This window comes from Perognathus longimembris, chromosome 1 (assembly GCF_023159225.1).
Source record: "Perognathus longimembris pacificus isolate PPM17 chromosome 1, ASM2315922v1, whole genome shotgun sequence".
In the NCBI taxonomy this organism is placed as follows: Eukaryota; Metazoa; Chordata; class Mammalia; order Rodentia; family Heteromyidae; genus Perognathus; species Perognathus longimembris.
The window spans coordinates 160,516,785-160,532,233 of record NC_063161.1 but is presented as its reverse complement, the minus strand read 5'-3'; the positions used below and the strand labels follow the sequence as shown (position 1 = coordinate 160,532,233).

At 68.4% G+C, this 15,449-nt stretch overlaps 1 protein-coding gene across 1 annotated transcript in view; it reads right to left on the bottom strand.

Moving 5' to 3' along the window:
- Rxra (retinoid X receptor alpha) overlaps positions 1–11,983 on the bottom strand; it is an 82,871-nt gene extending 70,888 nt beyond the window's left edge. Inside the window, 1 exon segment of the mRNA XM_048345776.1 lies at positions 11,860–11,983. Within this exon segment, the coding sequence (XP_048201733.1) occupies positions 11,860–11,887 (28 nt within the window). The 5' untranslated portion in view covers positions 11,888–11,983.
- Positions 11,984–15,449: the final 3,466 nt, after the last annotated feature.

Sequence of the window (15,449 nt, the reverse complement as noted above, 5' to 3'; positions counted from 1 at the left end):
AGGAGGGAGGCAGGCAGGGCAGCCGGCCAAGTTTGGAGGGATCAGCAAGGCCCAGGGCCAGCAGGCTGAGCTCGGGGGCGGGGGAGGGGTCCCAGGAGACCCAGGTCCCATCCATGGCCTGTCCCCTCTCCCGCAAGGCCCTCGGGGCTGAGCAGGTGCAGGGTTAGCCTCAGCACAAGGCTGGAATCGTGGCCAATACCACAGAGGCTGCCGTTCCCTCTGATAATGAACTTCGCAGCTTATCGGCCATGTCCAGGGCCACGTGGGCTCCGGAGAGCCCCTCCCCCCCACGCCAACTGACCATGAGCAGACGCTGCTGTCCAGCTCAGGAGACACAGTAACTGTCACAGGCAGATAAGTCCTGGTCACTCGGTGCAGCGGGACTTCACAGACACCAATCTCCCCACAGCCCCAGGAGTGAGCCAGGGACGCAGGGTGACCTTGCCCGCGCCCCAGGACCTGGGGGACATCACAGTGACCCAGAGTGCCCCCGGGACTGCAACCTGAGGAGGAAAGCAGAAGTGGCCCACAGCCAGGAGGACAACCATGCCCTGCAAACGTGGGACCAAGGAGGCGGCCAGCGAGGTCACATGACGAGCTAGCTGTGGCTGCACCCCCACCACCGCCCCCCCTCCAGGCTGACCGACCGGGGAATGCTTGGCTGCGTGCCAGCCGCGGTGCCGGTGCCCGCTGCCCGTCCCCCGGGGGCCAGGGAGGGCCCCTGTAGATGGTCTGCACAGCCCGGGCACAGAGGCCGGGCCCGGCCAGCCCAGGAAGGCGGCGTGGTGACGGGGCCCACGGCAGGTGAGAGCTGCGTCCAGACCGGGCGGGCGAGCACCTGGGAAGCGGTGTGTCACGGACGTGACACGGGCCTCGGGCCACGCGCATTCCTTGGCAGGCAGATGGCCAATGCAGGCCCCGTGCGGGCCGGGGGGAGGGGGAGGGGGGAGAGGGAGGGGCTCCACCAGAGCCTCAAGAGGCCCAGCACCTGCCCTGCCCTCGCCCTGCTGCCAGCGAGTTCACAAGGCCAGCACTGCCCTTCGCTTCAGACCTGCCACCAGGATGGACCAGGCAGAGCCGCAGTCCCCAGCGAGACAGGCCAGCGAGACGGGGCGGCTCCTGCTCAAGACCTGGCTCCAGAAAGCCCGGGAGGGCCCTCTCCCGGGGTCCCCCATCCCCCCCCGGGCTCCTCAGGTCCCCCCGGGGACATCCTGGAGCCCCTCCCACCCCCGCCCGCCCCAGCCAGTGCCCGCATCTTGTCAGGACCACATGGCTAGCTGCTGACCCACCCGGTCAGGACCCCACGGTCCGGTGGCCACCCCGGCGGCCTACGCTGTACCCCCAGCACCCGCCCTCGGTGTACCCCGCCGCGTGCCGCCCGCTCCCGGCGCCCCACGAGCCGCCCATGCCCTCCGTCCTCCTCACCTGACCACCACTCTGCCCTGCCCATCCCCCCAGCCGCGTGCCCCCCCAGGCCTGCGCCCGAGCACCCGCCCACCCACTGTGCACGAGAGCTGACCCCGCACACCAACCGGCCTCCCCCCGGGCCCCCTCTGGACCCGCCCTCACCGGGCACACCCCGAAGGACCCCGGGCCTTCCCAGCTGCCCGCCCCAGGAGGCCCTGCCTGCCCGTACACCGACCGGGCTGCGGAGGCCAGCCGGCACCCCACAGCGGGCTCTCCTCACCCGCTGCTGGGGCCAGCGACGCCACCATCCCCCGGGGAGGGACCCGCCGTGCACGACAGGACAGCAGCAGCACCAGGGAGCTCGGCACCGGCAAACCCCACAACGCAGAGCGAGCCTTCAGACCCCGGCTTCTCCCTCACCAACTCCTACGCATGGTTCACGACCCCGGCCTCCGCAGACCTGGGGTGCACTTCCCACCACAGACTCACGCCACCCCCGCCACCGGGGAAACAGGATGTCACCGCCGTCGGTCCTGGCCGTAGGTTCAGGGAGGGCCACGGGACCCGACACCCGTCACCCTGCTGCCACCTCAGTGTCCTGTGGGAAGACAGGACAGGGGCACAGAGCAGCCTGGGGAAATGGGGGCCAGTCACCCACGGTGTGACGGCAGCACTGACGGCACCCAGGCCGTCTGACCCGCCGAGGCAGGGCCTGCCTTCGCTCTCTCTTCCTAGCAGCCAGCATGGACTAGATGATTGTGCAGGTGTGCATGCATGGATGGATGGATGGGGAGAAGGACGGATGGACGGACAGCAGGCAAGTGGGCCGCTGTCTCAGCCTTCTTGGCTGGCTAGGACCTCACACGAGGTCAGCAAGCTTCAGTAAGAAGCACTGGGCCAAGGCAAGAGTCGGGTCCCCACTTGGAGAGCATTTGGGACGGAGGGTCCATCCCCCTCCGGGTCTGGAACCTGTGCCCCTGGAAAGCTCAAGCTCTGTCCAGCAGCGGGTGGCAGCTACACACACACACACACACACACACACACACACACGCACACACTGCACTGCTGGGGTGGGGGCTCACCCTGGAGGGAGCAGGCACACACACACACACACCGTGGAGGGAGCGCACACACACACACACACACACACACACACACCGTGAGCCAGGCTGGGGTGGGGGCTCGCTGGGGTGGGGGCTCACTGTGGAGGGAGCATGGGCGCGCACACACACACACACACATGCACACGCACACATACACACCGTGAGCCAGGCTGGGGTGGGGGCTCACTGTGGAGTATGGGCACGCGCACACACAGGCACACACATGCACACGCACACACACACACACCGTGAGCCAGGCTGGGGTGGGGGCTCAGCTACACACACACACACACACACACACACAGTAAGCCAGGCTGGGGTGGGGGCTCACCGTGGAGGGAGCATACACACATACACACACACACACACCGTGGAGGGAGCGCACACACACACACACACACACACACAGTAAGCCAGGCTGGGGTGGGGGCTCACCGTGGAGGGAGCATACACACATACACACACATACACCATGGAGGGAGCGCACGCACACACACACACACACCCGTGGAGGGAGCATGGGTGCACACACACACACACACATACACACACATACACCATGGAGGGAGCGCGCGCACACACATGCACACACACACACGCGCGCACACACACACACCGTGGAGGGAGCAGGCACAGTGCGGCTGCAGCCCGGCTCCGTCCTTGAGCTGCCAGGGCCCCGAGTGCAGGCCTGGGCCACAGAATCTCAAGTGCGAGGTTCCTGCCTTTCCCAGGAAGCCACGCCAGGCTAGACACACAACAGGACTTCCCTCCTGGCCTACGTCCAGGAGGAGGGCGAGTCCAGCAGCCGGTGAGCGAGTTGAGGACCTTCTGTGGGAGGGCTGGCTCCCTCCCGGAACACTGCTGGGCCTGGGAGGCCGCGAGGCCGCATGAACTCAGTCAGCAAACACAAGGCCTGTGCAGCGCCGGCTGCCGCCTTCTCCGCAGCACGCGAGAGCCGGCCTCCCCGGAGGCCCGGAGGCCTGGAGGCCCGGAGGCCCGGGCGCCCGGCGAGGGACGCCAGCCAAGGGCCTGCCGCACACGGCCCAGCTCCACTCGGCTGACATCCTTCCTTCCTGGCGGCCAGGGGCTCCAGCGGGACGGGCTGGGGGGGAGGGGACTGCGGGAGGAGGGGCGCTGCAGGGGAGGACAGGGGGACAACAGCACGACCAGGGGCCTGAGCTGCAGGAGACCACTGCCACTTGGCCTCTGCGGGCGAGGCCCCAGGGTCCCTGCGGCAGACCCCCCTGCCCCCCGAGACAGGGGCCGGTGCCCCGACCTCGGCCGGGGAGCCTGAGAGGGGCAGTCTACCCCCCCCCACCCAGACCCGCCCCAGGCTTCGGGGCACCCAATGACTAAGGCCCCCAGCTCCCCGCCCCTCCTCGACCTTGGTCCTGGGCAGAAAGTCCACACGCAGGAGCACGTGGGGGTGACCCGGCTGCCTCCTGCGGACTCCGGTCCCTCAGAGCTGTGCTCCCCCAGACGGCGGGGAGGGACGGGGCGCCCGGGCCCAGGGGTCTGGAGACGGGCTGGGTGAGGTGGGAGGGGTCTGCATGGGCCCCACCGGGCATGGGGCAGGCAAAGCTGCAGGACTCTGCCACGCCGGGCCAGCACTGTCACCCCCCACGCCCGGGGAGCCCCCACCCACCCGGCCGCTAGGCGCAGCCCCGGCCTCAGCTCCTCACAGGGTTAATTATTCCCAGACCAGCCAACCACACCCCCACCGACCTATGACCCAGCAGGCAAGGGGCAGGCCCAGGGGCCTGTCCAAGCAGCCAGATCTTTCCAAAGGCCTCCAGGAGAGGGGCTGGGAGTATGGCCTAGTGGTAGATGCTCGCCTCCTACACATGAAGCCCTGGGTTCGATTCCTCAGCACACATAGATAGAAAAAGGCCAGAGGGTGCTGTGGCTCACATGGCAAAGTGCTAGCCTTGAGCAAAAAGCAGCCAGGGACAGTGCTCAGGCCCTGAGTTCAAGGCCCAGGACTGGCAAAAACAACAACAACAACAACAAAAAAAGCCTCCTACCTGGGCACCCCCTCCGTGAACCTTTCACCAGTCCTGTCACCCCTAGAAGGGCCATATGTCCATATATTCTCTCTGCCTCAATTCCACAACCTACCCACCGAGCTCCTGCTCACCCTTCAAAACCAATCATGACATCACCTCTACAAAGCTTACAAGTTTCCCCGGATACCTTACAGGTGAGTTTGCCAGCTGGAGGCCGCACCAACCCGACGAGGAGCTGGCGCGGGGTCACCCGGGGCACTGAGCGCAAAACGTGAGGAGGGGCAGGAGGAGGGGGCCTAACAAGGCAAGAGAGCAACGGGATCGTCTGACACTGGGTACTGGGCCCGGCTTCCACGCGGGGGCAATGGGAGCCATGGAAAGTTCCAGAGACGGGGGGCCTAGGAAGAAAAGGCTGCCGTGGCCTAAGAAGGCAGCTGGCTCAGAACTGACCCCACCCGTCTGTGGACCCCACACTGCTGTCCTGACACCTCAATTCTTAAGGGCCACTGTGTCTACCATACACCCCCAAAATGTGTGCCCCCCAAAATGTGTTCCCTGACAGCCTTATCCAAACCCAGAGCCCACGGCTTCCTGGACCCCAAGGCCCCACCCTGCTCTGCTGCGGAGCCCAAGGGCTGAGTCTCAGCCACGGGGCCAACAGAACGCAGCCAGGTCCCAGGCAGGAGCGGGCCTGGCGGGGCCACACGGCCGCCCGGGCCTGGGCAGCACCGCGAGCCTTCGACTGTGCCCTGCTCTGCTCCGACCCTCGAGCAGGCCGGCACGGGGGGCTCCCCAAGCCTGGGGCGGCTGCTGAGGTCTTGGTCACCCCTGGGGGGGGGGGGGGGGTAGAGGGGGAGTGCAGGGGACTCTGCATAGCACCACGGGCTGGGTCCCAAGCGTGCCCACGTGAGTCCGGAGCGGTCCACCCTTTGACCTCTGCGCCTCGCGTCCCCACCCGCTCACGGCAGTCCACGCGGGGAACGGCTCCGCAAGGGCCCCACCAGCAGATCGTGGGGTCGAAGCAGCACACCCTAAGCCCACAGCCGCTAGCACGCACCGGCCCGCCACGGCTGGGGGGGCCGCAGAGACCACCAGGGGTGAGGTCACCCCCAGCCCCATGGAGAAGCGAGCCGGCGGCAGAGAAGAGCTGACGGGGCCGAGGGCCGTCCTGCCCTCCCCCCCCCCCGCAGCGGGTGCCCGGGGGACGTCCGCAGCATTGGGGGGGCACAGCTGGCGAGACCCCAGCAAGCCGCCCACGTTCGCTCTGAGGGCTTGGACGGGAGCTGTGAGAGGCAGGAGCAGCAAGCGCGGCCACCGGGCTGTCACTGGCTGACCTCTGCCCAGGGCCAGCACGGACACTTAAGCTAAATTGGTCAATTATGGGAGACTCAGACCCCTCCCTGGGGCTGCCCGGCCTCCCTGCGCTCCGGGCAGCAGCACCAGGAAGCCAGTTGAATCAGTAACCTCATTACAGCCCCGCTCTGCACCCCGCTGGCTCTGAACTCGGCGGGGTTTGTCCGTGGTGGCCGCGAGACTTACACACGACCTGGCCTGCACCCAGTTTGCTCTTCTTTGGTGCTCGGACCTACCATTCTGCCCCCGCCCACCAAACTCCCGGCACCCCGCTTCCCACAGTCCAACAGTCCAGCCCTGGCCCCAGGAAGCCCGGCCTCCCGGCTTCCCCATCCAGACTGCGCCTGGTGCTCTGGGCGCGTCCCCATCCCGGGGCGGACTCCGCCTCTAGACCACCCACCTGTCCTGGTACCCGCCCACGGCCCCTGAGGCCGCATGTCCCGGGGGGCTTGCAGGTGCAGTTAATGGCGTGGGGATCTCTCTCGGGGCCTACAGGCCAAGAAGAGGCCGAACTGCAGGGCGGGGAGGGGTAAAGGCGGGAGATGGACAGGGTCCCAGTCAGAAGGGTGAAGACCCTCCCAGGCCAGTCAAGGGCCATCCTGTACCTTGCGGAAGCCAGTGGGAGCCCCCAGCCCAGTCCAGACAGGATGAGAGGACCACAGCAGACCTTCAAGGGAACCCCAGGCCTACCTGGCCAGAGAGCCAGAGAGGCCACCCCCCCCACTCCACCTCAGTGCCTGCGCCCACGGCCCGATGCCACCTGGCACACCCACACTGTCTGGTACCCACTGCCTCCCCGCCTTGCCCCCGGCCTCGCCCCTTTAGGCCAGCCTTTGCACCTATGTCTGGCGCCTTCTCCCCCCGCCCCCCCCCCCAGCCCACACCAGCAGCCACACAGAAAGCTTCTCCTCCGCCACCAGGGTCAGGCAGGTGCCGACGCAGGGCCGGGCCCTTCTCGGGAAGGGTCTGTCACCCCGAGGACCCAGTCTTAGGGTGCACGTGTGTTTGCAGGTATACACGTGTGCAAGCTGGGGCCGGAGACCACAGAGATAACCGAGGCCCAGCCCGGCGACCAGCACGGCCGCTGAGTGTCTGCTGTCCTCACTTGGCTTCCTCCCCGGCCCCTCTGGAGCTCGTGCCAGACAGCTCCGCCTTGCCGGGGTACGGCGGCGCCAAGTGTGGGGTCCTCGGGCCGTGCTCTGGCTGCCCACTGCTCCAACGGCTGACCTGTTGGGGGTCTTCATGGCTCAGGGTGACCCTGGAGTGGGGATCGGGGCGGGGGGTGGTCTGGATTTCCCCAGGGGGATCAAGACAACCCGTCAGGAGTCAGAGTAGTCACACTCCCAGGGAAGGGGCAGGGATCTATGTGCCGGGGAGGCTGGCCGGCAGGAAGACGAGAGGCTGAGGGCGCTCGCCCCGAGCCAGAGCCCCCCACCCCCAGCCAGGCCTGGCTTGGCTGCAGCCAGAAGCTGGGCCCGGCTGGAAATCAACATGCTGGCAAAATGCAGGGAGAGCCAGGCCGAGGGGCGGGATCCCCACCACCACGCAGGCCTGCCTCTGGAAGCCTCTGGAAGGCCCGCCGGGGCCACCGGCGTCTTCACAGGGGCAGGGGGCCCTGGATACGTGAGGAGCCATTCTGAAGAGTGGGGGACACCGAACTAGCCGTCCTCCTGCCCATGCAAGGTTCCGGGGACGCAGCGAGGCCCGTCTTGCCCGCCTGTAGCCGGGGACGGGGACCGAGGCACAGGCCAGCAGCTGGGGGGGGCGCGGCGCAGGTGTACATCTGCGTGCTCACCCGGGCCCTGCCCGTGTCCCTCCCCCCCCCCCCCCCGCCATTGCAGCCCGGCCAATCTTCCTTCACCACTCTCTGCTCCTATTCCCGCTCATCCAGCTGCTGAGCTAGACAATTGCTTTGTAACTCTAGGGTGCAATTTCCCTGTCTGTGAGGCGCTGGGGCAGGGCTGCTAGAACATCTCGCACCAGGCTCGGGTGGGCGTCGACACGCGCAGGCCCTGGCCCACCCCACCCCACCGGCCTTGGGGACCGTTACGCGGAGGCCAGGGGCTAGCCCAGGGACCCAGCCGGTTCCGGTGAGGCTCCTGCGGCCTCCCACACCGGAGGCACCGGCGAGCCTGGGCCCACTGGTGTTTGACACTGGGGACCCCACCCCCAGGCAGGCCGGAGGCCCCGGGAGGACCCGGCTGCAGGCCTCATCTTGGAAAAGGAGACACACCCCGCAAACAGCGCTCTGCGAACTCCCGGCCAGCCTGGCGAAGCAGGCTGCCTACCCGGCCCTCGGGAAGAGCAGACGCAGGGTCGGCCGGGCAGGTCCTTCCGGTCCAGGCAGCCCTTCCGTGCTCATGGAGGGGAAGGAGGGAAGACGAGCGGCGGAGGGCCAGCGCGGGAGAGCGATGGGGGAGAATGCTGGAACAGCGCCTTCCCACGAGGAAACGCCGGAGCCCAGGGCCGGGGACCGGCCCTCTCCCGCCTCCCACGGCATCCAGGAAATGGGCCTGCCTGGCGAGACTCGGGACACGGGTTCTGGAAGGCGACCCCTCACCCCAAGCTATCATCAGGACGGCGGGCCCCTGCTGAGCCCGGCACTGCCAGCTCCTATACCAGCCAACCGGCTAATGGAACACCTCAAGGCGGGGACCTACAGACGCCCGGCCAGGGGAGAAGGGAAGGAGGGCAGGTCGCAGCTTGTCCGGGCCTGCATCCGCAGGACAGCCGGGCCAAGCCCAGGGACCGTCCTCACTGCAGCGCCAGACTGGCTCCAGAGACCCCGACCCTGACAAGCTCGGTCTACAGTAAGACTCCGTGCCACCCGAGAAATGAAGCCCCAGGTAACCTCATGGGCTGCTGGCGGGGCCCCCGTCCACCCCCCTCCCCCCCCCCCGCCCTCCAGACCCCAGGCCCGGCACCCGCAGCCAGCTCTGGTGCGCAGGTCGCGGGTCCGAGCGCTCCTTGCCCAAAGCAGTTCCGCGACGTGCTGGGCGCCTTCTCCGGGAGAGGAAATGACTGACCCCCCCTCGCTGCGGTCTCCCCGCCACAGCGGGACGGAGGCAGGGTCCCGGCAGGGCAGGGCGAGCGGAGAAGCCTCCCCGGGGAGGCTGCTCACAGCAGGGCCCTGAAGGACAGGCACAGCTGGAAGAGCCACCGGTGGCGTCGGGAGCCGGCCCACGGCAGCCTCCACACGTGACCACGCCGCTGGCCGGGCCCTGCGCCTCACACGGCCCGAGGCACTGAGCCACGCGGACCCGGCCTTCCATCCACCGGCCTCTCCGCGGGGCCTCGGCGGGCCCGGCCCTCATCGGGCCCGGCCAAGGGTGGAAGCCAGCGAGGCCATGGCCGCAGACCAGCACGCACCGGAGACCATTTTCCTAGCCCTCACACTTCCCCAGTCAATAAACAGGGCTCCCTCTGGAGTTTACCAAAACAAACACCCAAGTCCGCCATGCCTAAGCCTGGCCACAAACTGCCGAGCCGGACTCCAAGCCCGCCCCCCCGGAGTCACGTGACCCTGTTATTTTTGGGAGGCCGGAATGTGCTCTATTTTGGGTTCCGAGGGCTCGGATGTTACCAGAAGCCCCTCACCCAGGCTCCAAGCTCACCGAGCTTCCAAGTGTCCCCAAGGAGGTGGTCAGAGGGTCTAAAGCTGCCCTCTGGCCAACTGCTGACCCACAGGCAAATTACTAGCAAAAAGAGGGTCTGGTGTAGACTGGACCTCGGGACTCTGCAGACGCAGCCTCGGTATCCCGTCGCTCAGTCCAGGCTGAGGCCTTGTCCCCAACGGGTATGGAGCAAAACCAGCCCTGGGCAGCAGGGCCAGGAAGCAGGAGCCGCCTCAGGCGAATTCTCTAGGCTTGCATTTCATCCAGATCTGCCCCACACTAATCGGCTCAGGGTGCAGGGGTGGAGAGCCTCCCGGGCCCACCGAGCCCCATTCACGGTGGGAAGAGGAAGCCCCCTCAGCTCCTAGCCCCCCAAATCGCTCAGCGGTTGAAAAGAGCAGTCGAGCCTCTCCAGCAGCTTCCGGTCTGTCCTGGGCAGCCAGCAGAGCCCTGGACAAGCCAGGTCCTCTGACACTCACCCCCAGGAGGGATTAGACTGTTGACAAAAGGGCTTAGGCAAGTGGCTGCTTAAATGGACCTTCAACTGCACTGGACTTCAGGGCCGGTCACAAGCTTAGGAAAAATAAAATGTAAGCAGAGCCCAGGACTTGCTACTCAGCCCCGAGGCGGGGGCTGTCTGGCAGACCACAAGCTGTGCCCAGAAAGTTGCCACTGTGTGAACACGAGACTCCACGCCTCCTGGGGGACGGTCCACCCAAGTCCAGTGGCTTAGCGGCACAAGCTCTCCTACTCACCAGAATCCCAGCACTGCTACCCTGTAGCCTGGGCACTCTGGTCCCTAGCCCTGCCTACATGTGCCAACTCCCAGCCCGCCCTGTGTCAGGGCACAGACTTGTTCTGTTCCCGGGACTAGCCCAAGCGCAGCCCTGGACACGTTTAGAAGCCAGAGACTGGGCTGAGCCCTTCCTCTTCCAAAAGCAACTCTGCCGAGAACCCAGCTCCACGAGCGCCATGCCAGTGGGAAGGCCTTAATGGGGGTGGGGGGTGGGGTGCTTTCCCCCACAACAGCCCGGCCAGTCCCATACCCGGCCCCACACTGTAAGTCACAGACAACTGGCTTTCTTATCTGCTGCATGCACAGCCCCCCCACCCCCGCAGCCCCAGGCTGGGGGTTCCAAATCCACCACTTGGTAGACCATAAACACGGCCTCACCCCGCCAGCTTCTCATCTACGAGGCCGGCTCAAGTCCTCACGCTGAGGACTGACTTGAGGTTCCTTGAGCGGGACCCCAAAGCTCACCCGAGGACAGCCCTAGCCCCAAAGCCCTCATCTCTGCTACTTTGGAGCCAGTTTTCACAGCTTTCACCAACTTGGAATCCCCTCTTGCAGTCACCCTGCACTGGGCCTGTGCTCAGTCCCTCTCACATCTGGGGCGGCAGGAATGCCCCCCTCCCCCGTCTCCCTGCAGCCATGCTGGGTGCTGAGCACCTTCCAGCATGTCCATACTGAACCCCCAGCTGCAGGGCGACGGGCTGGAAGGAGAAACGCTGGTCCCAGGTTCATCTTAATCAGCTGTCTTCATTTCCATTCAGCACCAATCGTTCAGCACCCTGACAGCCTGGCTGCCGTCCCCACCACCAAATTAATATCTTTCCCCGAGCTCATTTATAAAGCCACCACCGCCCACCCCCCAATCTCTGCTACTCAATAGCTCCCAAGCCCCAGGGCGCACAAGGGCTGGGGGGCCCTGGCCTCGCCCCCTCCACGGCCTGCGCCTGGCAGGCAGGCGGTCCGGGCCCGGAGCCGCTGGCAGGCTGGCCGGCCGGGCAGAAGCCCTGACCCTCCCTCCCTCGGGGCGCTGGGAGAGCCGCGGGGGTGCCGGGGTGCGGGGCTCCGGCTCGGGGCCCCCGGCGCGGCCCTGCCCGCCCGGGCCCGGCGGGGAGGGGGCCGGGACGCCCCGGGGCCGGCGGCCCGCTGGAGACCGCAGCCCGACGGGCAGGCAGGCCGGCGGCGAGGCGGCCACCCGGGCCCGGCGCGCCGCCCGCGTCCCGGTGCCAGGGAGGCCCGGAGCCCGGGGGAGAGCGCGCGCAGAAGTTGCTCCCGCGGCCCGGGGGCGGCGCGGCCCGGGGGGCCGGGAGGGGGGCGGGGAGGGGGGCGCGCGCCGGCGGAGGGGCCTCTGCAGACGCGCCGGGCGCCCCGCGAGCCCCCGCGCCCCCCGCCCGCGCCCGGGAAAAGTTGCCCCGTGCCCAGCCGCCCTCCAGGCCGGCACCCAACTCGCGGGGAGACCGGGGCGCGGGGCCCCCGCCGGCCGGGCCGGACCCCCGCGCACGCCGCGCACGCGCCTCCGCCCCACCGGCCCCGGCCCCGGCCCCGGCCCCGGCCCCGGCCCCGGCGCGGCGGCGGCCGACACTCACCGAGCGGCAGGAAGTGTTTGGTGTCCATGTCTGCGACTAACTCATGCCCGGCCGGCGGCGGAGCAGCGGGGCGGCGGCGCGGCGGCCCCCGGCGCGGCCGGCCCGGGCCCGGGCGGCGGGGAGCCGGCGGCGGCGGCGGCGGCGGCGGCGGCGCGCGGAGGCCGCGGCGCGGCGAGTTGTTGCAAAAGTCGCCCAACAATGTAAACTACTTGTGCCTGCGCGCCCCCGCCGCGCGCGCGCCCGCCGCCCGCGCCCCCGCCGCCGCGCGCGCGCGCGCTCGCGTCCGCCCCGCTCCGGCCCGGCCCGGCCCGCGGCAGGGGGGGGGGCGGCGGGGGGCCCGCGACGGGCGCGGACTCGGCGCAGCGCCGCCGCCGCCGCTCGCCCCGCCCACCCGCCCGCCCGCCCGCCGCCGCCGCCGCCCCGCGCTCGCCGCCCGGCGCCGAGTTGCGAGCGCCCTGCAAACTTGCAAGTTTGCGTCCGCCAGGGGTTCCCGGAGCCGCGCGGCGGCGAGGGCGGCGCGGGGGAGGACGGGGAGGACGGCGAGGGCGGGGAGGGGCGCGCGGAACTCCCTTCCTCCCTCCCCGGCGGCGGCGGCGGGGCCCGAGCCCGGCGGCCCGGCCATTGTCTGCGCGGCCGCACAAAGGGCCCGCGGGGCGGCCGCGGAGGGGCCCGGCCGCGCCGGCGCACGTGGGGGAAACTGAGGCCTCCGCGGGGAGCCCCGGCCCCGCTCGCCGCCGCCGGGCCGGCTGCCCTTCCCCCCCCCCACCCCCACCCCCGGGCGCCCGGCTGGAGGGGCCCCGGGGCCCGGCCCGGGCTATTTTTATTCCCTGGGCAGTTCTCGGCCCTGGCTGTAAAATGCAGGATTTGTTTGTTTAAAAAGAGGAGAGGAAGCCCCTGCCCCTGCCCCAGCTCCTGCCCCTGCCCCTGCCCCTGCCCCTGCCCCAGCTCCTGCCCCTGCCCCTGCCCCAGCTCCTGCCCCTGCCCCTGCCCCAGCTCCTGCCCCTGCCCCTGCCCCAGCTCCTGCCCCTGCCCCTGCTCCTGCTCAGGCCTGGGTGTGAGCAAGCGACTTGCCCTGCAGCCCAGGGAGCCCCCCCCCCACACACACACCTGGGAGCCAGCGCCGCACCGCCCTCCTCGGCCGGGTTAGCTGCCCCCAGCCGAGGGGCACCAATCCGGGGGTCCAGGCCCCCGAGGGCCATGAGCTGCCCAATGGCCACAGCCTGCGGCCAGGAAGAGGCCCCCGCCTCCCCCGGCCCGGGAGGTGGCCTGCGGTGGAATGGTAGAGAGAACTAACTCCCAAAGACAGATCCTCCGGCTTGCTAGGGTCCTGGGGGAGCTGGAAAGGAAAATCCTAGCTGGAGAGTCTCTCCCCTCCTCCACCCCAGCGCAGGCCATGTGGGGGGGGGGGGGGTGCCCCAGGTGGGAAGCCTCCCCTCGGGCCGGGCACAGCACACACACCCTGATCTGCCAGGCAGCTCTTCCCCCCACCCCTTGCCCCCCAGGACCCGCACACACGAGCACGAGGGGCGCAGTAGACCCAGCCCCACACACACCACAGGCCCGCTTCCGCCTGCCGCGTCCGGGACCCGCCACAAGGAGTGGGAAAGAGCAAACAGGCTCTGACGTGTGCTGCGCACGTGTGCGTGTGCGTGTGCGTGTGCACCAGGCCCGTTTCTCAGGCCTGTTCCCTCGCTGTACACCAGGCCCTTGGTGTCCACCACATCACACTGAACAGCTCTGTGTGGCACGCGTGGCCAGGGAGAGAAGCGCCCAGGCCCGGGGCACTGTTCCTTTCATCGCACGGCATCCCCTGCCGGCCTGCGGGCGGTGGGCAGGACTCGCCCTCGTGACCTGGGAGGCCGGCAAAGCCCAGGGAATGGATAGACGCGTGCGTGTCCCCCATAGCTGGCTGGCATCTGCACCAGGGCTTACTTACCCTTAGGACTGCCGAGCCGCCCCGCGTGCTCTGGCGGGGTCTCACGTGGTGGCCTTCCCACCGCAGCCGGCGGACCGGGCCGTCGACAGCCCAGCCCCGGTGGGTCTCAGGACAAAACCATGTGGATGGAAGGGGGTGGGGAAGTAGAGAACCCCCAATGACCCCCGTCTCAGATGTCAGGGGTGGTGAAGTCCGTCAGCAAACATCGACGGGGCCCTGGGTACTCAGCGTGGCGTTGGATAAGGCCAGGGCCACCCCCGGGCTGTGCCTCTGCGGGAAGTCCTCCCCCCACGGGGGTCACCAAGATGAACCCCAGCCCAGCCGCGGGGTGGGGGCTCCACAGGTGGCCGGTCCTTGCTTTATTATTGACAATGCCCAGCCTTCAGGGGACACAGCAGGTCTCGGGAAGCCCCTGGGAGGCGTCGGGGAGGCCAGGCCCGCCCCGCGGGGGCCCCCCGGGCTTCTCCGGGGCTGGTGCTCCAGTGGTTCATCCGGTTGAGGCAGGGCGAGGCGCCTGGGTGGAAGGGCTGGGGCGATGGAGGCCTGGAGGAGGGAAGGAGCACTGGGCAGCCGGCCTGGCAGCAGGTTAGAACACGCCGCGGGATGCCGAAGGGTCCTGGAGGCTGTGGCTGGCGTCTGACCGCTGGGGACACGGGGCTCCTGGCTCCCTGCCCAGCCTCAACATGGGCTGGGGACAAGGTCGGGAACTATGGCGGAGACGCACACAAGCAGGCCTTCCACAGGGGACCCACGGCCCAAGAGCAAGGCCTCCGAGGTCCACAGCCTCGAGTCTCCCTCCCCCTCATGGGGGGGTTGGCGGGGGGCTGGGGGGCAGCCTAGTGGCCATGCTGCTCGTGATTCCGGGGGCCACTCTCTACCCTCGCCTCAGCCGGGGGCTCTGGGGCAGGGCCCCCCCAGACCGGCCAGGGCCGGGGCCGTGGCTGCTGAGTGAGGAGGAGCCAGGGCCAGCCGGGCCGTGGAAAAAGCCAGGCAGCCTCCAACCACGCACCTCTCAGCCAGAACAGCTTTATGGTCGTTCCTCTCTGTTTACTCCCTGTGATCTAAGAGGGTTTTGTGTTTTGCTGTTTGTTTGTCCTGTTTGTTTGGGTATGTTTTATTTTTAATCTCCCTGACAGATAATTTACAAGGTACTTTGGCCTACTTCATGCCCTGCCCTGGCTCCGTCTGGCAGACAGTCTCAGGTGGCTTGTGTGTGTGGCTGTCTGTCTGTCCGTCTGCCCATGTGTTTGGCAGTGCTGGGGCTTGAGTTCAGGGCTTAGGTGCTAGCCCTTACCTTTTGTGCTCCCCTGCTTGAGCCACAGTTCCACGTCCGGCTTTTTGGTGGTTGATTGGAGATTGGCTCTGGATTTCAAATCGCGATCCTTGAGGTTCTCGGGTCTCGGCCTCCTGATTGGCTTGGTGACAGGCGTGAGCCGCTCGCCGGCTGCGGATAGGATTTTTAAAGGCTGCTGTTTGGATGGAGCGGACAGCTGGGCCGTGGCCGGTCCTGGCGTGGAGAGGGCCGGGTTGCCCTGGGAGCCCCACCCCACCTCTCCATCCACACGGGGGAGGGGGAGCTACCTGTCCACACTTCCGCGGGGGGGGGGGGGGGGGAGGGGAGGGCAGGCGAGGGGAAAGGACCTTCTTCCCCCGG